Source organism: Poecilia formosa, unplaced genomic scaffold (assembly GCF_000485575.1).
Source record: "Poecilia formosa unplaced genomic scaffold, Poecilia_formosa-5.1.2 Scaffold651, whole genome shotgun sequence".
Taxonomy (NCBI): domain Eukaryota; kingdom Metazoa; phylum Chordata; class Actinopteri; order Cyprinodontiformes; family Poeciliidae; genus Poecilia; species Poecilia formosa.
In genome coordinates, this window is record NW_006800590.1 from 100,296 (window position 1) to 119,847 (window position 19,552).

General features: G+C 39.3%; 3 protein-coding genes across 7 annotated transcripts; 1 reads left to right on the forward strand and 2 right to left on the reverse strand.

The window, feature by feature from the left end:
* Positions 1–3,051: 3,051 nt before the first annotated feature.
* atg3 (autophagy related 3) lies at positions 3,052–8,898 on the reverse strand. Of its 3 annotated transcripts, none has more exons than XM_007542035.2 (12): positions 8,699–8,896; positions 8,457–8,498; positions 8,319–8,368; positions 7,329–7,399; positions 6,430–6,537; positions 6,207–6,259; positions 5,069–5,153; positions 4,958–4,992; positions 4,730–4,882; positions 3,861–3,988; positions 3,640–3,708; positions 3,052–3,488 (listed from the first exon to the last, which is right to left on the reverse strand). In XM_007542035.2, the coding sequence occupies exons 1-12, from the start codon at positions 8,768–8,770 to the stop codon at positions 3,407–3,409; spliced, it is 948 nt and encodes a 315-aa protein (XP_007542097.1). In that variant the 5' UTR covers positions 8,771–8,896; the 3' UTR covers positions 3,052–3,406. The 3 variants fall into 3 exon arrangements, with proteins under 3 accessions (XP_007542097.1, XP_016521533.1, XP_007542096.1); XM_016666047.1 differs by having other exon boundaries at positions 6,207–6,262; XM_007542034.2 differs by lacking the exon at positions 3,052–3,488 and having other exon boundaries at positions 3,495–3,708; positions 8,699–8,898.
* Positions 8,899–9,704: 806 nt separating this feature from the next.
* Positions 9,705–16,797, forward strand: cars2 (cysteinyl-tRNA synthetase 2, mitochondrial). 2 transcript variants are annotated; one of them, XM_007542038.2, is made up of 15 exons: positions 9,705–10,134; positions 10,208–10,258; positions 10,339–10,456; positions 10,530–10,601; positions 10,724–10,829; positions 10,915–10,995; positions 11,240–11,369; positions 12,002–12,135; positions 13,382–13,449; positions 14,031–14,097; positions 14,835–14,973; positions 15,050–15,173; positions 15,249–15,347; positions 15,433–15,636; positions 16,543–16,797. In XM_007542038.2, exons 1-15 carry the CDS (start codon positions 9,950–9,952, stop codon positions 16,624–16,626), a joined length of 1,662 nt encoding a protein of 553 aa, XP_007542100.1. In that variant the 5' UTR covers positions 9,705–9,949; the 3' UTR covers positions 16,627–16,797. The 2 variants fall into 2 exon arrangements, with proteins under 2 accessions (XP_007542100.1, XP_016521532.1); XM_016666046.1 differs by lacking the exon at positions 10,208–10,258 and having other exon boundaries at positions 9,706–9,831; positions 10,406–10,456.
* On the reverse strand, positions 16,786–19,167 carry ddrgk1 (DDRGK domain containing 1). Of its 2 annotated transcripts, none has more exons than XM_007542036.2 (8): positions 18,954–19,167; positions 18,430–18,573; positions 18,194–18,312; positions 18,011–18,112; positions 17,818–17,940; positions 17,703–17,741; positions 17,521–17,626; positions 16,786–17,407 (listed from the first exon to the last, which is right to left on the reverse strand). In XM_007542036.2, exons 1-8 carry the CDS (start codon positions 19,039–19,041, stop codon positions 17,247–17,249), a joined length of 882 nt encoding a protein of 293 aa, XP_007542098.1. In that variant the 5' UTR covers positions 19,042–19,167; the 3' UTR covers positions 16,786–17,246. The 2 variants fall into 2 exon arrangements, with proteins under 2 accessions (XP_007542098.1, XP_016521534.1); XM_016666048.1 differs by having other exon boundaries at positions 19,081–19,143.
* Between the last annotated feature and the right edge of the window lie 385 nt (positions 19,168–19,552).

The following is a 19,552-nucleotide window of genomic DNA, read 5'->3' on the forward strand; positions in this document are numbered from 1 at the left end:
GGTTAATCCTCCTGGCTTCATTCTCTCTTGTGTATCTCTTTAGGCGGCTGGCCAAGGCTTGGAGCCTTTGTTTGGCAGTTTCGAGTGCTTCAGGTATGGGCATCTGGCTGTACTTCTTGGGTTCTGATCTTTTCATTGCACCCCTTTGGAGCTCTGATAGTTGGCTCACTTCCCTCCTTGTGATCTTGATTTTAATAATACCAAAAATTCTCTAACAAACTGTCTTTTCTATGGTGGATATTGGGTCTCATGGTTGCTCTTATAGCCAAGCATCTCAAGGATCACTGATGCTGAGTTGTATATCAGCTCATTGGTTTCTGTTATGGTATTGGTAGGGATCGTTCTCAATGCTGCATTCACATCTTCAATGAGACTTTCTGATGGTACTTCAACTCAGTTGTTGTAATTGGCATCGGGTTTACCTGGTGTTTATTCTGGCCACAATTCTCTCTCTCTCAGGTCAGTTGCTGCCTCGTTCAGCTTTTATGGTTCGTTCATTACTGTGGCTACATACCCAGTTTCTGGACGGGTAGTTGTAGTTAACTCCCCTCTGACCTGGCGTCCTGGCTCCTCCCCCTTGCCATAGCATTTGTGTTGTAACTTGTCAGTCTCCGGTTGTGACAGCAGTTGCCGTTTGCGGATGTTGGAACACTGAGCTACTAGTTGTTTGGCAGTTAGTGTTGACTTGTGATGTCGAACTAACCATTCCTCCCACATTCTTTGCATGGAGCCTCTCTGGCTAGGGTTACTTGAGTAGTAACATTCCAACAGATCCATGTTTTCACCTCTCGCCCATTTTCGTCTTGTTCCAGTAGCTCATTTTTCATCAAGGTGCTCTGGTTCCCCAGCCGGGTACCGGGCAATATGTCCATCCATCCATTTTCTTTACACCCTTGTCCCTTAGTGGGGTCAGGAGGGGTGCTGGTGCCTATCTCCAGGTAACGTTCCGGGCGAGAGGCGGGGTACACCCTGGACAGGTCGCCAGTCTGTCGCAGGGCAACACAGAGACACACAGGACAAACAACCATGCACACACACCTAGAGGCAATTTGGAGAGGCCAATTATGGCCAAACATGACCTGACAGTCATGTTTTTGGACTGTGGGAGAAAACCGGAGTACTCAGATAAAACCCACGTATGCACAGGGAGAACATGCAAACTCCATGCAGAAAGACCGGGGCTGGGACTCGAACTCAGAACCTTCTCACTGCAAAGCAACAGCTCTACCAACTGCACACACACACACACACAATATATATATATATATATATTTTTTCTTCTATTTTTTTAAGAATTATTATAATAGAGTTTTGTTTATTTTTTTTAAGAATTATTATAATAGAGTTTTGTTTATATTAACTTCTGGATAAATTGCTGCCACTTCTTTCTTAGATTTTTTTTTATATTGTTTATCTCCTTCCAGTTTCTTTTTAAAGTCTGGCTTTGAACACAACAGTTTCACCTCAATCACATGAAATAAGTCTAGATTTTGCTATACTTGTTTTTTTCTTTCTTGTGATTTGTTTAATATATATATGCCTGATGCAACATTAGAAAAATAAAAAACAAAGGTAACTAAGATGTCATTTTTAAAAGAAAATATAAATGTTGTGACTTTAAAGACGAAAAATGTTACAAAAAAACTCAATTTTCTTCCCCTCTACCCTAAGAAGAAAACATTTTGTTTTAAAATCATGGTATCTCTAAAGAAAATAAGAGCCAAATAGCTTTCTATTCCACACACACAAAAAAAGATATTATTTTCCCTACAATGACTCTCTGCGAAAGAAATTCAAAATAAATATCTTTTCCTGTGTGTTTAGTGGCTGAGATTTTGAGACAATACACCTTTTTTTCAATTGCGACTTCATTAATGTTTTTAGAAAAATTTTCAAAAGTGGATAAAGTACAAGAAATCTATTCCATCTTTAAGTTTTAATATAATAATATTTGGTCATCTAACAGGGGATGAAGAGTTAAATCGTGATAATGCTCTGGCTAAGTTTTATTCACAAATACTGCTTTCTAAAACCACCTCCATTTTTAGTGAAAAGATTTTATTTAAGAGAGTTCTTAACCATTGGAACATCACAAAAGCTCAATCTTTATACTGTGTTAATATCAATTTAAGATTTTAAATTTATCTTGCATTTGTGACATTTTGTTTTACTTTCCTCACAGTTTGTGACCATATTCTGTATTTCTTCTTTTTCTGCTCAGAAAAATTAGCTTTTTTATTATGTGTGCCTTGTCATGCTATTTTCTTTGAATTTTCTATAAAGACTGGAAAAAATACAACTAAACATTACCATAAATCTGCCTTTTAACTCAAAATGTCACATGCAGCAATAAATTGTGCATGTGCATTTTTACGAACTTTGGCACTTCGCCAAAGTCCCTAAAAATGCGGACTTCGCATAAGGGCAGAAATAGTACCCAAATGGTGTGATGAATGATATGGAGAATGTGGGACACATTGCGCACTCAAACCCTTCAACATGAATGCACATTAGAAGTACACAAAGGCAGAATGACTGTGGAAATGCGAGTATTGGAACAGGGCTCTTGTTGTGGATGTTGCTTGTGAATCACATTTATCGACATACCAGAAACACGAAAAGACAAAGGTTCTGCACATTTGTATGTTAAAAAAGAATTAGATTAATTGCGTTAAAATTTTTAACTTTAAAATCAACGTTAAAATCAAAATAATTAGTTACTTAAAACTTAAAGTTTTAGTTATTCAAAACTTAAAGTTTTGAGCTTGTTCCCAGACCAACAATCTGGGAACAGGTGATCAATTTCTCAAATAACCAAACAAACAACGGGGAAATCCAAACAATTCACGTCAGGGATTAGTTCATCTAATTTATTCAAGGTATTAAAGCAGCAGAATTAAAGTGTTCCAAATCAGCCAAGCTTAAGCCACGTTCTACTAGGTCGCAGAGCGAATAATGAAGCCTTACTCCAGTATGAAAGGCTGTCAGATATCAGTGGATATCAAACCAGAATTGAAGGCGGTTCGAACATTCACAAGCACACCACAAAAGGATTTATTCAGCTGGACTTCATTTATTTTTTAGAACCTGACTCATACATCTAAAGGAGTGAGGATTGATGAGTTTAATAAGTCAGTTTAAAGTTGTCAGAATGCAGCGATTGAGTTGAACAGTTGATAGAAACCATCAAAGGCATCTGGACAGGATCGTAAAGATGCTAACTTTCATCACATGGATGCCTGAGTTCTCACCGAAAGTAAGCAAATTATACAATAAATGATTCATCACGTGGCTTAATACACCTAAATCCACAGAGCATCGAAGTAACATAAACCGGTTTTATAGTTGTGTTGAGACGAAGCAATCCAGATATACTGTTAGCTGAAGCAATTCTATGCAGTTGGAACTACATTGTAAAGTGTCTTGTGTAGTCATATTCTATCGTGGGAATGACAGCCTGGACAAACTTTAGGAAAATCAGAAGATACCTGGAAGTCTTAGTAAAGGAAAACTGTTGTAGGATGGAAGGTCAAGAACAGAAACACAGCAAACTGTACTAGCCAAAGGAATAAACAGCAGTTTGTTTGGATCAAGCCACTTGGAGCTGTCAGTATCACATGGTGTAAGATTAAAGGATACATATGCACTCCCAGCTCTCCACCTCCTTCAGCCACCGTCTCGATGATTTTTTTCATCACTTCAGCATGTCTGAAAACAAAGGTCATATCAGTGAGGTTCTTATCGACGAGTCTGAGATGACGCCACAACAAAAGTATCTCAACCTTGTAGAGAAATGGAAACAGTTTGGGAGTTTTCGTGGTGTATACTGTGTAGGAACCAGTCCCAAGTGAATTCCTCACCTGCATGGATGAACAGAGCACATGGCGGGCGGAGGCAGGTGGGGATGGTTCTCAATGGTGACCGTCTTTTTCACATGATCCTGGCTGATGTCCTCATACATCTGCTCCACAGTCAACGGCTGCCTGTCCTGGGAAACAAAGAGCTGGCCATCAGTTTGCGTTTTGTTTGTATCAACATTAATTTGTTGATGTTTAATAAGAAAAAACAGTCTCAAACTACTGAACAAAATGTTTTGATAAAGAAGAAAATGGGGCAGTTAAACAGTTGTTTGCAATTTGTAGGTTATTATGGTTCAATCATTTTCACTTTATGTTGTAGAGTTGTAGCATAAACGCAGCAGAAGTAGAGTTGTCTACCGCTAAGCTAAGCTAAGCTAAACAGGCTAATCATGTGACTAGAACAACTAGCCTGTGCCTTTGTTTGCTCTAATAGCAAACAAATCTACAGCAAAGTTTACAGACTAAGCTATAACAGTGTGTTAGGGCCATTGTATATAAAAAGTAACAAAAGGGGTAGTAAATTTCCACCAAAAATACAGAAACTTTTAGTTTAATTTTGTAGAAAAAATGGAAAATTTGACATTTGAAAAGTCAAAAATTTTCAAGAGATCAATTTCAAAATTTCGGAGAATTTTTGACAGAAGTTTACCCGTTTTTTCCAATCTACAATTACCCTAATACACCGTTATACTAAAAAGATCCATGTGTTCTGCTGGGTAAAAATTTAGATGAAATTGCAGTTTTACTGTATACAGTTTACTGTACTTCCACAGTTTGCGCACCTGCCTGGACCCCCTAAGGAAAAAAATCTTATGAAGGAAAAAAATCTAGACCCAACCCCTACACACCTTGAGCGTTCAACTACATACTTCATCATATCCGAAGAGCCAGAGTCGAGGCGTCTGGTAGTATTTGTCGTAGGTGATGTAGAGGTCGTAGGTTCTGGTTTGGAGGATGGCATCCTCACTACCGGGTTCTGCTTTGGCTTTGGTTTCCACCATCTTGCTGGTGTCCAGTGTGGCCTGGAAGCAGGAGACAGATGGCCGTTAGCCAGATGGATTCCCCTCCGCCGACACCAGGAAACCCTCTGAATGTACCTCGTCTGTTTCCAACAAGCCACTCTCCTCGTATTCTGGAAAAAGTTCAAGAAGGCGTCGTCAGAGCGGCTGCAGGCACTGAGATCTGACAACACACTCAGACATTGGTACCTTCCATATCCGCTGCTTCTCCGTCTTCATCCTCCTCTTCGTCTTCATCGCAACACGGTGAGGACGTGGCATTCATGTTCTTGTCCTGAAAGTATTCAGAGTTCTGACTGTGTACTTTAACCATCCAGAAGGACGAAGAAAAACACTTTGATCTTAATTCCCTAAAGACTAGTTTAAGGAATGCTGCAAAGCTGATTGGTTCCCTGCATCACAGGTAGAGATCATCATCCTGGCCAACAATGTTGTTCCACTGTTCAGACAGAAGAGGGAGCTGAAGGACAGTCTGCATAATCTTATCTCAGCAAGTTTTTACATTTTTGTCCCATGAAAATTAGAAATGTGACAGCAACAAACAAAGTCTTGATGGACTCTTGTTGCCATGGTGTTATTTAGAACTTAGAAATTCTGAAAAGTGTGACATGCATTTATAATATTCCCCCGTTAGTAACCAGCAATCCTACAGCATGTTTCTGCCACCACCATGTCCAGCCTCAACTCTCCTGTAACCTCCAACAGTTTTTTCCCCAAGAATTAGTTCCATCCATTCTCTCCACCTGAAGAAAAGCATCCCTGCAGCATGATGCTGCCACCACCATGTTTCACTCTGGTGATACTTACTGGCTGCTTTCCACCACGTATATGTTATGTTAGTTCTGATTTGTTCATTTCTTATTGTAGCGTGTTTTAATAAATATTTCTTCTGGTTTTGGATGCTGTGCAGCCAAACTTTTTCTTTTCTGACATTTATTAGGATGGGTAACCATAGCAACACATTTTTCTTGTTAGTTTCTATTTTTTCCTAACAGTGAGCTGCTAATTTGCATCCCAAAAGTTCAAATAATACCTGAACTAAAATCCCAGAGAAGTTAAAAAGGAGCAGAACCAAACAGGAAGTTCAAAGAATCTCATCTCTTCCACTGATCATAATGGACAAGGAGGAGAAGCAGCAAAGCCAGAGGAGGTGGAAAATGTTTTTATTAAGATAGTAGTGCATATACTACCTTAGTAAAACATCTAGAGTGTTAGAAGTTGGTTATAATGAGACCAAAAGTGAAAAGAAACAGCAGAGATCCTGAAGTCAGCTCAAAACACACGTTTGGTTCTGTCAATATAAGAATCACAAAGTGAAGAAGCTGACCTTATTGTTGTCCAGAGAAATCTCTCGTACTGCATCTGTGACGCCTAACACACCTGCTGGGACACAAACACCCACACACACATGCACACACATATGTCAGCCTTCATCATCAGTGTGGAAAAGAAACAACATTGACAAAACCGTAGGCTGGGATTCCGGGTGATTAGGTCAGATCAGCAGCATGCTGATCTGACCCGGTTCTGTAGGACTGAGCGTCTCCTACCTGAGTTGTGGTAGGTGTCCACCCAGCCACCATCTCCATCATCCTCCTCTATGATGGCTTCCAGCTCATCTGAATACTCCATCTGTTTACAGCGCTTGTAGCATGGAACTGGAAGAGGCAGAGAAGAAGAAGAGTAGGAAACAGACGTTAGAGCAGAAATCTGAGCAAATTTATTCATCTGGAGTTTTACGCAAAGAGGAACAAAAAAAAAGTGAACTGAGAACCTAAAGAACTTCAGAAGACTAAAACAACAACCAAACAAGATCTCTTTAAACCATCAGCAGGAAGTCTGACTGCTTGGGAGTAAGGGCTGGACTGACAGCAAAATTTCATGTCATATTTGACATGGAATTTTGCATTCCATGTCAAAATTCCAGACTTTTCCACAGTTCTCAGTCCTTTACAATCATTTTAAAATATAAAATATGGATGGGTTCAATGGATGGATGGGATAATGGAAGAAAGAAACAATGAGTAACTACAAATAAATTAAGTATGAAACAAGAAATGAAGGACAAGAAGGAAAGCACTGAAGAAGAAAAGAAGGAAGGATCAATAGTAGATGGGAAAAAGGAAAAGAGGATTTTGTCCTGATAGAAGATAAACCAGGACACACTGGAACTGAAGGAAAAGGAACTTAATCAGATTATTATTCAATGAACTAAAGCAAAAACAGAAACTAAACTAAAATATCTGCTGAACAGTCAGAACCAATATGTCCTCATATTTGGTATTCTGGAACCAATCAGAACTTCACTGAGAAACTAAAACTCAGCTTTGAATCAGAACTTCGGTTTTCTTTGAGTGACGACTGAAGACTTTAAATTCATCTCTGGATGGGAATGCTGCTTCCAGAACAAATGGATCATAACTAAAGTGTGAACTGGACCTGGACTTACCATTCCGGGTCAACAGAAACTGTTTGTCCTGTGGCAAATATGGCTTCACCTTTGCTTCTTCCCCAGAGGCCCTAAACAAAGACATCATTCATATAAGGCAGGGTTACATCAGGAAACCATGGCAACAGGAGTTCTTCCAGATGGCCAAAAGACTTTATTAGAAAAGAACATTTTACAGTAACCCTGCTATTTACTCAACTTCCAGTTTCACTTCCTGTCATGTCAGCTGCCTCTCCTCCTGGATGTGAACAACATCCTGGTTGGCATGGTTACTCATCAAATCAAATTTTATAAACATAGATATTAATCAAACACAATGAATGGTTTGTTTTTGATTTTTTGTGACACTTAAATAAGTCAGATTAAACTAATTAGAATATCAAAGATTAGTGAATATTTACAAAAATAATTTTATTTAATAGCAGAAAGCATTCAATTTTATGCAAATTTAGAACTTTATCACTTACTAAATCATAAATTAACTGTACTTAACTAAATCTGATGGTTTAGTTTCAATATCCAGATATATTACTTCCTGAATGTGAAGTCAGAACCTATCTGACAACTCAAAGTAGGCAGAAAACATAATAATGCCTGCAGACAAACAGTGCTTTAACATTAATTAACAGTGAATGCATTAAAGATCTTAAACAGGCTGTTTATTATGGAATTTCTTATATAAGCTACTAGGTGGATTAGTTTAAGGAAAAAAAAGAGAAATAATTATTTGGAAACTACTGTTTGTTTTGATCTAGGTTGATAATTTGGAACATCAGTGTGACCAAAAAGAAGCAAAAACAAAAGAAATCTATAATGAGGGAAGTATTTTGAATTGAACCTGAGGTCTCTGAATCACTATCTGCTTGACAACAACTAACCCGACCTCATTTCTAGCCCAGTTCATGAGTTTATCTCTGCAAACAGTTGAATGCAACCTCTGACCCCACTGTATGTGGGAGCTTGATAAGACCAATCAGGAGCCAGACTCACCACTTCCATGTGGGACAGTGATGAACCAGGTGATCTCCAGCTGCTACAAACTAAAACAAGACACACAAACACACACAGTCCTGAGTTAGTTTGTCCTCATTATGATGTTCAGATGGACCATTTAAAGTATGCTCTCACCTCCTCTGGGGTGATGACTCCAGTCTCTTTGAACTTAGATTCCTGTGAGGAACAACCCAAAGCTGTGTGTTAGGAACCACAAATATACAAAACTACAATATTTTAGATTTCTTAGATCTTCAGAGGAAACTGTGTTTGAGTGAAGTAACGACAGACGCAACTGAACGCAACTCTGTTTACATCTAAGGTTTCCTATTCCTAGATGAGCCACTACCTTAGCTAGCTTCTCCCTGGAAGTTTACCTTTAACACGGGCGTGAGGAACTCGGCCACTCCCAGAGCGGTTCCCTTCACCGTGTTTATGACGTTCTGCATCTTGGATCAGAGCTTCAGCAGCGAAACGAGCTTGTTCGGAACCCCCTCCTCTAAAGTCTACCCTTATTTTTACATAGCTACTCAGGCAGGCTGCCAAAAAGAATGATCACATGACACGAGACTGACACTTCCTGGTCCAAGTTATCGCGATACACAGGCACAAGCGCAGACAATGCTGTCCGCTACATTGTGTGTGGCAAATAAACTTTGAGAAACAGCTTGGAAGTTTATTATTATTATTATTATTATTATTATTATTATTATTATTATTATTATTATTATTATTATTATAAAAATCTGGTCACTTTTTTATCATATTTTAGTAATGGTGATCAATACGACAAAAAAATTAATAAATGCGAATGCCAGCATAAAACAATTAATGCTCTACATCTGTTCTAATGTGATCCACGTATAATAATTATACTGTAATGTGACTTTATGTTAACTTTGGCGTAATGGTTTTTTCTTCCCTGAATTGCCTTTCAGTCCCTCTTAGTCTGACTGCAACTATGCCACAAAATTTCTGTTCACTGGAAAATTTCTCCCAATTCAGACTATTTATTAATTTTATGTCGTGTTATTTTGAGAAATATCAGAAAAAAAGTCAGCTCAATGAAAATAAATGTAAACGTGACAGGGGTAGTTCTGGGCTTAACTGTGCAGATAAATATTATATATTTACTTAATTATTTTCCTTCCATTTGTTGTTTACTATATACACGGAACCAGAACCAAATAAACCTGATTCAGCTCTTTCTTTAACAAAAATGCAACTCACAACATGGCGGCTATGCTGACATACAATCTTTCCGGGATTTTTTTTTCTCAACTTTCATTATGACAACACACTCATTATGAACACATTAAATAAAAGAGTAGATGAAGGGGAAAAAAATTGAAATAATAAAGTTAGGAAATAATTATGACGTCATTACGTCTCAAATATTCAAATTAGCCATAGACGTCACCGAGCTGGAAGCCTAAATGTTAGCATGATTTAATTTCAAATCACTTTCAGTATTATTATGCTAATAACAGATATAGAGATGAGGTGTACGGCATGTTGATTATTACAGGTGGAACACTGAATGGTGTAAGCTGCTACTCCAGAAGCTAACGGAAGCTAACAGCTAACAGCGGTTGCTCAGAGGGCACTGTGACTGAATGAGCTGAACCATGATCCGGAGTGGAAAGACCCTCTGCGGGGTCCTCATCTCCAGCTGCTGTGTCCCTATCAGACACAGTGTTTCAGGGAAGGCCTGGATCACTCCTAAAGGCTTTGACACGGGAATAAAGACCTTCAACAGCTTGACCAAACAGAAAGAAGCTCTGATCCTGGCAAGAGAAGGAACAGCCACTTGGTAGGGAACAGACATGACTCTCACTCTGACTTTAACTGCTTTTATGAGCCTCAAAGCTTGTTTTATATCACAGGTACAGCTGTGGACCTACAGTGTATGACCATGCTCACCTGGGCCATGCATGGTAAACATGTGAACACTGATCTATTCCAGGCTGAGAGGCAGGACTGAATGAGTGAACCTGAACCCTCTGCTTCCTCCCAGTTCTTATGTCAGGTTTGACATCTTGCAGAGGATCCTGACCAGGTTGTTTGGTGTCACCGTGATCCACGCCATGGTCATCACTGACATTGATGACAAAATTATCAGAAGAAGTTGGGAGGTTTGGATCAGATTAATATGTCCAACACAGGGAGATTACAGAACGGTTGTTGAGTGTTTTCTTCTCATGACAGGAAAATGTTTCTCCAGATGTAATTTCCAGAATGTATGAGGAGGAATTCAAAATCGATATGCTGTCATTAAAGGTACATTGGAAACTGTAATTATGTCTGCTCAGAGGAGAGGATGATTGTTATGTTATATAAAAATAAAAATACAACAAGCAGAAGTTTTGACTAATCCTAACCCTAACCCCTAACCCTTTCAGGTGGTTCCCCCTGCTGTGTATCTAAGAGTCACAGAGAATATGCATCATATTGTTACATTTATTGAAGGGATCATCAGAAATGGGCATGCTTATGCCACAAAGGAAGGTAAACATGAGTAATTTCTACTTTTCTAAAGTAACGCTTGTGTTTTTCCTGTGTCTGAGTTGTCACTAGTCTGCTTTTGTTGCAGGCGACGTATATTTTGACGTGCAGTCCATCGGTGACCGCTATGGGAAGTTTGTTGGAGCTATTAGCCCTCCTGGACAGTCTGGTAGGCATTGAGAAGGCATTTTGAGAAAATGAATATTATGTTTTTCCAAATTTTTGAATTCAACTTATGAGAACTGTTTGTGGCAAAATGTTGGAGGAGCTCTGTTGGGTTTATTAATTTATTCACTTCCTCTGGTTGTGGTTGCTGTGCAGCTGGGAGTATTACAGGCTGAGCTAAACCAAATGGTTATGTGTTGTTTAGTTATCCTATAATATAACATACTAATAAATGTTTTTTCTTCCAGGTAGCTCAAACAAACGAGACTCCAGGGATTTTGCTCTGTGGAAGCGCTCTAAAGCTCAGGAGCCACACTGGGAATCTCCGTGGGGCCGAGGAAGACCCGGCTGGCATATTGAGTGCTCCACTGTTGCCAGGTTGGATTTACCACACTTTGTTTTCTACTGTCCAGACCTGCCAATAAACCGTATCCCAGTGCAGCAAATGAACTTCGTCACTGCTGCATTGAAGATTTTTTAAATTTAATCTGAAAAGGTTATGTTACATAAACTGTACATGTAAATATTTGTTTTAACCATCATTTCCTTTATTAATGAATATACTTTCCTTACTCAAAGTGTTTCTGAAGGAATTGATTGTGTTTAGGAAACAATTGTTTAACTGAATGACTGCCATAGAATACAAATCCACTACAAATCCAGCTAAATCCAAATCCAAATAAATAATCAAATAAATATCCACATAAATACATATCCAAATAAATATCCAAATAATAAGATCCAAATCCATCTAACTGACCTGAACAATGAAAAGTTTTGTCTGATTTCATGTCAGACAGAGAGAAATAAAGTCTTTTTAAACAATGGATGTAAATATTTGGTTTCAACTGGACACTTGAGACTTCATCTGTTTGAAACGGCAGAAAACAAAATCCCTCACTGGATTAAAGTGTAAAAAATGAGTTGAGTTCATCTTTCATGTTATTTAGGGGTAATAGCAGTTACTGGTACAATTTTTAACAGATATCTCATTGTGCTGCTGCTTTCAGTCACATGTTTGGGAGTCAGCTGGATATTCACTCTGGAGGAATCGACCTGGCCTTCCCTCACCATGAGAACGAGATCGCTCAGAGTGAAGCGTTTCATCAATGTGGACAGTGGGCCAACTACTTTCTTCATTCAGGTGAATCCTTTACATTTTCTAAAGCCTTTTGGGCTTTGTCACTTGAAGCAAATATGAGGACTCTTCTTTAATTTAAGGACTTTTGTCCCTCTTAGAAATTATATGTTTTGACTCATTTTATCAATATATTTCAATACTTATTGTGTGTTTGAGTGTGAAATATGCATGTGTAGCATGTGTGTAAAGTTCAAGTGATACAGCAGTTGGAGTGAAAGTGTCGCATCAGCAAAGCAGCAGGGAAGGAATATGAAAATGTTTCAAATTCTATTGGTAGTCACCAGAAATTCCTGTTTCCATCTGAGTGCTTTTGTTTTTGCTTACAGTTGTTTTTACCTTGTTGATATCCATGGAAAACTTCACATGTACAAAACTGTTTAGCATACTGAGGAGAACATGACTGACAAATCATGAAATGTTTGACCCAGCTCCTATAACTTTGTATCAGTACACAATACTGATATCTGGATATTTTTCACACATCTTTAGACAAATTTAGTGGCATCCACAAAATACACTAGTGTTTTATGGCTTAACAAAGTCCAATAAACCAAATGTACAGAGTGATGTGCTGTGTACAACAAAATTAGTCATAAACTGTGAAGAGCCAAGAAACATAGAATCTAATCAGGAACGTGCAACAACCATCTGCATAAAAAATGTAAATGACATTAAAACATAGAGCCAGAAATGGAAACAAACCCTATTTTTACAATTAAAGTGTATTTTAACTTTCTGCTTTAAGAAAAAAGTTAAACATATTGAAAGGCAATTATCGAGGAAAATACCCAAATGTTTATAGGATGACAATCTCTTGATGAAAGTTCTCCCTTGGTGGTAGAAATACCATTACTTAAAAACAGAAGTTAATTAGGAAAATATTTATATTAATAAATTTTTAGCTCTGCCTGCAGCTGCCTACACTGAAATTTTACACCAACTGTGTAAAATATGGTGTTGTCTGCATGTGGGTGGACTTCAGCTGTCGATAACTTCTTCTTTTGGGTAAAAAATGGAACCAGGGCCCAAAATTAAGCCGTGGTGAACTCCTTTTGAAATATGATTTGTAAAAATCTTTTCAGGTCTTTGAATCTGTGTTACTTTTACACCTCACACAATCATTTTAGTATTCCCCTACTTACTCATAGCAATAGCCTGTGTCCAGCATCCAGTAACAATATGGTTGATATGAATGTGACACTTTCTCTTTATGATGTGTCTAACTGACTGGTTGGTCTTGTCCTTTTAGGTCATTTACACCATAAAGGCAGTGCAGAGAAAATGTCTAAATCTCTGAAGAACTATATCACTATCAAGGTAAAGATATTGTAGATTATTACAATTCAAGCTAAGCTGGAAACTATAAAACTCCACCTTCTTTGTGGACTCCATACAGAGATTTTTTTTTTTTTTTTAGATTTTTTTCTTGTTCTTTACTCTTGTTTCACATTAGCAAAATCCTTTTCATATAATTTGTGTAAACATTTTCTATGTTCACATTGTTATGCTGATTGGTTGAACCTTCTCTTAACCAATCAGCTGCTGCATATCATTTTTACAGGCGCTTCTGTAACTTTGAATAACCTCTTCTAGGCCTGTAACAGTAGCAGTTACCTACCACTCAAGTTAAGATGTTCAAAAACAAGGCCTTGTTGAACTCCTTAGTGCTCTGTAATTTCACTGAAACTATAGAGCAACTTACATGTGATGGAAGCTTTTGTAAAACCTCTAAACTTGTTTTTTTGCTAAAAAGTGTCCAGATAGATCTCATATTTGGAATTTCTACCTCAGTTTCAAACATTTTATTAAAGTAGAAAAACAAAAGAAACAATAGACAGCAGCAGCTTATCTTGTGCTTTTCATGCTTAAAGTAAAATAATTTTTTTTTCTTCTATCAGGATTTTCTACAGTCTCATACTGCTGAAGAGTTTCGGATGTTTTGTCTGTCGACCAAATACAGATCTGGTGGGTAACCTGACTGACAGCAGTCTCTTTCTGCTGTCAGTTGAACTGATACAATCAGTGAACCTTTACTGGAACTACATCATATCTACTTCCTCTGTTTCTCTTTCTAACATCTAGTAAAATCAAACTAAACATTTCCTGTTTTAGGACAGTTTGGATTAACTAAATTATTTCTAGTTCAAAAATTCCAGAATAATTTCACTCCAGAATAATAGAAATTTAGATCCCTGATTCATGTTGAGAGATTTTTGTTAATTTGACTTTGTTGTCCTGAAGCATCTTTGTAACTTATTTGATGGTATGCTGAGGAATATTGTCTGTGTGGAAGACCCATTTTTTCTTGGCTAGAGTGAGTTGGAATGCTAACGCTGGTTATCAAATGTTTCAATTTCAGTTTCATCCGACCACAGCAAGTCTCCAACATTTAAAGTATTTGTCCCTAAGGACATTTACAAACTTTAATCTGACGTTTTATGTCTGTGTTGAAGTAATAGCTTCTTATGATTGGCCTTTTATGTAAGAGTAGGACTGGTTTCACAATGAAGAAAGCCAATCTCATCTTTTAAATTTTAAGGCTGAGCCATCTAGGTACAAAAAATAATTCTCTAAAATCCTTTCTGTGTGTTTTATAAAGTGTGTGAACATCTGGTGTTAACAGTAGGTGTGCCCCAGCATTCTTCTGTCTGAACTTTGACAGTGACAGATCAGAGTGTGATGTTGTCCTGGTGTCTCCACAGCTATAAATTACAGTGAAGGCAGCATGTCAGAGGCCCGCTCCTCTCTGGAAACCATCCGTGCCTTCATTAGCGCCGCTCAGGCCTACATGAAGGGTCAGCTCCACTGTCCACCTATGCAGGAGGATCTTCTCTGGCAGAGGTATCGAGGTTTTGTTGGTTCTTCCATCATTTGTGTTTTTCTCCATTTCAACCTCTACGTTTCATTGTTTCCTCAGACTGACTGAAGCTAAATCCAATATCCTGACAGCATTAGCGGATGACTTTGACACACCCAGAGCCGTCAGTGCTCTGATGAAGCTGGTTTATCATGGAAATTGCCAGCTGCAGCCAGTTTCTACGGTAACGCAGGGTCTCTGATTCGGCTATTTGGGGTGGCGGCCTTGTAGTGAGAAGTGTGTTTCTGTTTCTGTTCAGGCAGAGGGAGGCATTCGGAGCCCAGCAGTGTTCGGAGCCATGGTGACCTACATCAGAGATGTGCTGGACGTGTTCGGGATCGACCTGCTGCACAGTCGGGTCAGGACCTGCATGTAGAGCAGCAGGTGATCTGACCCCATATGTCCTCTTTACTTTCCCATGACTGTTTTATTTTTGTCTGAAGGAGGCTGACGTGCTGAGCAGCGATGGAAATCTGCAGGCTGTGGTGGAGCAGTTGACTCGTTTCAGAAGTGAAGTCCGAGAGTTCGCGCTCACCCATCAGGACTCTCAGGATAAGAAATCTGACTTGTACCCAGACAGAATCCCCCTCCTGAAATCCTGCGACACCCTCAGGAAGGATCTGGCCCTGTTAGGAGTGGTGATAAAGGTAAGCTTCATCTGAATCTGGTCTATACACAGACCCTCAGTGTTGGCAGTAGCTACAATCTGTGAATACCTGAGACCTGTTCTAAAATTGTAATTATTCACACCAAATATACCTTAATATGCATTGATAGACAGTGGAAACCCTCTTACCACTACCACCAGTGGTAATTCGCTAATAGCAAAGCTAATTTCTCTAACTTTTGGTAACTTTAAAACATTTAGCGCACTTAGCTCCTCATAAATAAATTTTTCTGGATGAATTCTAAAAGGCTAATTAAATTGGCTGTTTTGTAAACTTTAAGTTGATTATGACTTCTTGAAGTAGACATTTATATTAATGCTCTTATTTTGAAGTGAAGATGATTTACATAGCAGTTTCTTTTTCTTTCCGCACTTTGTTTTTTTCCCCAATAACTTTATTTCAAACATATAGCAACACATAAACATTAGAGAAGATTTAAACATGAATACATCATTAAGAATTAACTTGGTACTTAAGGGTTCTTGTCTGTCTTTTAAGGGCAGATATAATTTGAATTTAGTTAGTGGTTTAGCATTAACTTCCGCTTGATGTAGCGTGTTAGCGGAACTAATGTTTGATTAGCGCTTTAGGATTAGTGCAGCTAACTTTTTAGCTAGCAGTGCTCACCACTGACCGTCACAGAAGTTTACAACTACAGTCTGTCTAATCTCCACTGTTGGGATACAGCCAATCATCAAGTAAAACAAATGGTGCTCATGGCTTAGCTGCTTTGCAAACACCAGCCAATAGCATGTCAAGAAGCATCGCGCTGAGACAATTCAAATTCCAAGCCAAATATTTCAAATATTCTTTATATGCTCTAAAAAATATCTGTGAATAATTTAGAGTTTAACAGAAAAATTCAACAGTGTTCTCTGTTTCCAGGACAGAGGAACGACGTCCACCTGGGAGATAAAGCAGACTCAGAGTGGACAAACCACAACCCGGACCAGCAAACATGAAAAATAACAGATTTCAGAACTTTATTCTTTTTTCGCCTAGAAGTAATCAGATGGACTAAAAGGATCACTGGTTTTGATCTTTGGCTCAAATTCTGACCAAACTGGTCACAAAATGTAAAACTTCAACCTAACTGTTGTACTGATTCTCAGCAGTTAGTAAATATGGCCCCATTTCTTCTAGAGCCGCATTTTAATGTTCTCAGAACTGATAGATCCTTGTCTGTAATATATGAAATGTTGTCCTATTGGGTGTAGAAACTAGAGGAAGCAAAAACTGAGCCACTAGGTGAATATTTTCAGTTTTATTTTGTGTTTTTTTCCCCCTTGATTTTTATGCAATGTTTCCAGTGTTACCAAAATGTTTTTGGAGCATATTTCTTGCAGACTCTATTCTGGAACTTGAAATCAAAAGATGATTACAGAATTTAAAAAAATATATATTCTAGGAAATATTTTATATGCAGAACATTCTGAGATCTCATGTCACAATTCAGCAGATGTTAAATCAAAGAAATCATGTTATTTTTATTCCTTTTCAAAGTGAAAAGTATGATCAGAGTGAAGCTGTAGCCTCAGCCGTTATAAGCTCCAGTCCCGGTAGTTGTGCAGAACTCCCTATGCTGCCCGTCAAGCAGAGCTGCAGCTCTCAGGCATCAGGTTGATGAGGGAGTTGCTGGCCTGAGCCAGCTCAGTGATGGAGACTCTGCCTCTCTGTCTGATGAACTGAGCCACCGAGCCCAGCTCCTCTGGAGTGATGAAGATGAACTTCCCTCTGTCGTCAATCACACCTGCAGCAACACGGACAGCGACTTTAAATGTTGGAGATGTGCTGTGGTCAGATGACAAAATTCTTCAAACTGAAATCTAGCAGGAACAGACAGAGCCATGACTGGGCGCCAACCTGTGAGTGTGCCCTCAGCCAACAGGTCCTGCAGCCTGGCGATCGCGTCCTGTGTCCTCATCCCAAAATGAGAAGCCAAGTCCTCAAGGAGAACCACTTTAGACTTCTGCAGACACAAAGAGATCCCAGTTATCTCAGAAACACCAGCACAGGTTAACATGGAGGCAGAGGTTCAGACTCACCTGGATGTATTCTATGAAGTCCTGTAGCAGGCTGCGGGACTGAGAACACAAAAAGTGGAACAAGTTTAAAATCATCGCTTTGGGAAACAGGAGGGAGACGTGGCGAACATCTGACCTGGTCCTCTGACAGCTGCTCCTGCTCTCCCTGGTCCTCAATGATGAATGAGGCTTTGAGCTTCAAGTACTCCTCCTCCTCTCGTCGCTCCTGTTCCTCTTTAGCGCGCCGCTCGTCCTCTTCCTGCAGAACACATGAGCTCAGGCTCTCAGCTCCTGCTGACGCCACAGGTCTCAGCTGCAGAGGAACCAACCTGTTTCTGCTCCAGCTTCCGTTCCCTCTCCTCCTCCTGACGTTTCTCCTGCTCTCGGAGCTCCTGCATCCTCTTCCTCTCCTCCCGCTCCTCCATCTCTGCCTAACATAATGAAAAAAATCAAACTGAAATGATGAAGTCACCTTTTAATCTGCAAGTCCAGCATCCAGAATGTCTCGTCACCTCTCTTTGGGCTTTCTTGGCCTGTTTCTCCTCCAACTTCTTTTGCTTCTTGGCTCCGATTTTTGCTGTTGGCTGGGCAGCCTGCAGCTCTGCCTCCTCATCTCCCACAGGCTCCTCTTCTGAAATCCACAGAAACTTTGTTACACACTCAGTAGCATTCACCAAACGGTCTGTGTTTCATGTCAAAGTTTAAGCTGAGGTTTGCACCAAACAAACAGAAAGCTGCTGGAGTTTACCCTCCTCTGGTCTCTGAGGCCGCCTGTTGGCCATTACAGCTGCCAGGTTCCTCCTCCTGCGGGGCATCCCGGCTCCCCGCTCCTCTGGGGCCCGCAATGGGGCCGCCGCTGCTCGGACAACATCTCTCCTCTGCTCCTGATCAGCTGAAAACAACCAACATATCCGGTTCCAGCTCAGATTGTTCACATTATGGATTCATTGCATCAATGACTGATAACATAGGTTTACATTATAAGAATTGTGTCTTTTTTAACACATATGTACACAGAAAAGGATATAAAACAAAACAGATGTCTCAAAGATTGCGTTTATATGGACCTCTTGGGTCCCCATAGTTTCAAAAGCTGTAAGCTGACGTAGCCTGATAGTAAACAGTAAAACCAACAGCTTTCATCCCCGCAGCCTTTATAAGTGTCTATATTTACAGCAAACAGAGCTTTGAATCATAAAAGTTCTCGTCTAAAAGTTAAGAACATCTTAAAGGTTAACGTAGCTACTTAGCATTAGCCTCAAGCTAACCTACCGTCCTGTGTTTTCCTCTGTACCTTCAGCGCGAAAACAATGAGGACGAGAAGGACCGCAGCAGCTAGAATATACAGCACTATGTCCATGGTTTAATAAATACTGGGTTTATACAAATAACTATTCACCTCATTACTACCGAGAGCGCGACGTTTCACCAGGACTACCACTACTTTTTCTTTGGTTTTAGGTGGCGGATAACAGCGAATTGGAGCGTTTTCGCCACCTGCTGGTGCATCAGTTATGTGTTGTGGGGTGGAGTACATAATGCGGTTAATTCAACATAAAAGTTGAAACTGAAGGAGTAAAATCAAAATTTTCCAAATGTGTAATTAGATTATGTAATCAGTTACTCTTAGATGTTGAAGAACTGGATGTATCATAGACTAGAAGAACTCTATTACAAATGTCTACAATATTTTTTCTTTGAAAAATTGCCTTGAGTCCGTCTCATATCGCAGACAGTGCAACGCGTTCCAGTGCAAACAATGCTGTCTGTCCAGCATTCTCATTGGATTAGATTCTTCTGCCATCATCAACACACTGTCAGGAAGAGTGAGAGTCTTAGAGCAGAACAGACTAACTGTCTTATACTGTAAG

Excerpts from the sequence above, each read along its gene's own strand:
- atg3 (XM_007542034.2), bottom strand. The coding sequence starts at position 8,770 with ATGCAGAACGTCATAAACACGGTGAAGGGAACCGCTCTGGGAGTGGCC. Across the intron at positions 6,538-7,328 it reads GTTTCTGTTGACCCGGAATG|TTCCATGCTACAAGCGCTGT; the intron begins GTAAGTCCAGGT and ends TGCCTCTTCCAG. Across the intron at positions 5,154-6,206 it reads TTTCTCTGGACAACAATAAG|GACAAGAACATGAATGCCAC; the intron begins GTCAGCTTCTTC and ends GAATACTTTCAG.
- cars2 (XM_007542038.2), top strand. The coding sequence starts at position 9,950 with ATGATCCGGAGTGGAAAGACCCTCTGCGGGGTCCTCATCTCCAGCTGC. Across the intron at positions 10,602-10,723 it reads TCGATATGCTGTCATTAAAG|GTGGTTCCCCCTGCTGTGTA; the intron begins GTACATTGGAAA and ends TAACCCTTTCAG. Across the intron at positions 13,450-14,030 it reads AGAACTATATCACTATCAAG|GATTTTCTACAGTCTCATAC; the intron begins GTAAAGATATTG and ends TTCTTCTATCAG.
- ddrgk1 (XM_007542036.2), bottom strand. The coding sequence starts at position 19,041 with ATGGACATAGTGCTGTATATTCTAGCTGCTGCGGTCCTTCTCGTCCTC. Across the intron at positions 18,313-18,429 it reads GCCTCAGAGACCAGAGGAGG|AAGAGGAGCCTGTGGGAGAT; the intron begins GTAAACTCCAGC and ends TGTGGATTTCAG. Across the intron at positions 18,113-18,193 it reads CCAAGAAAGCCCAAAGAGAG|GCAGAGATGGAGGAGCGGGA; the intron begins GTGACGAGACAT and ends TCATTATGTTAG.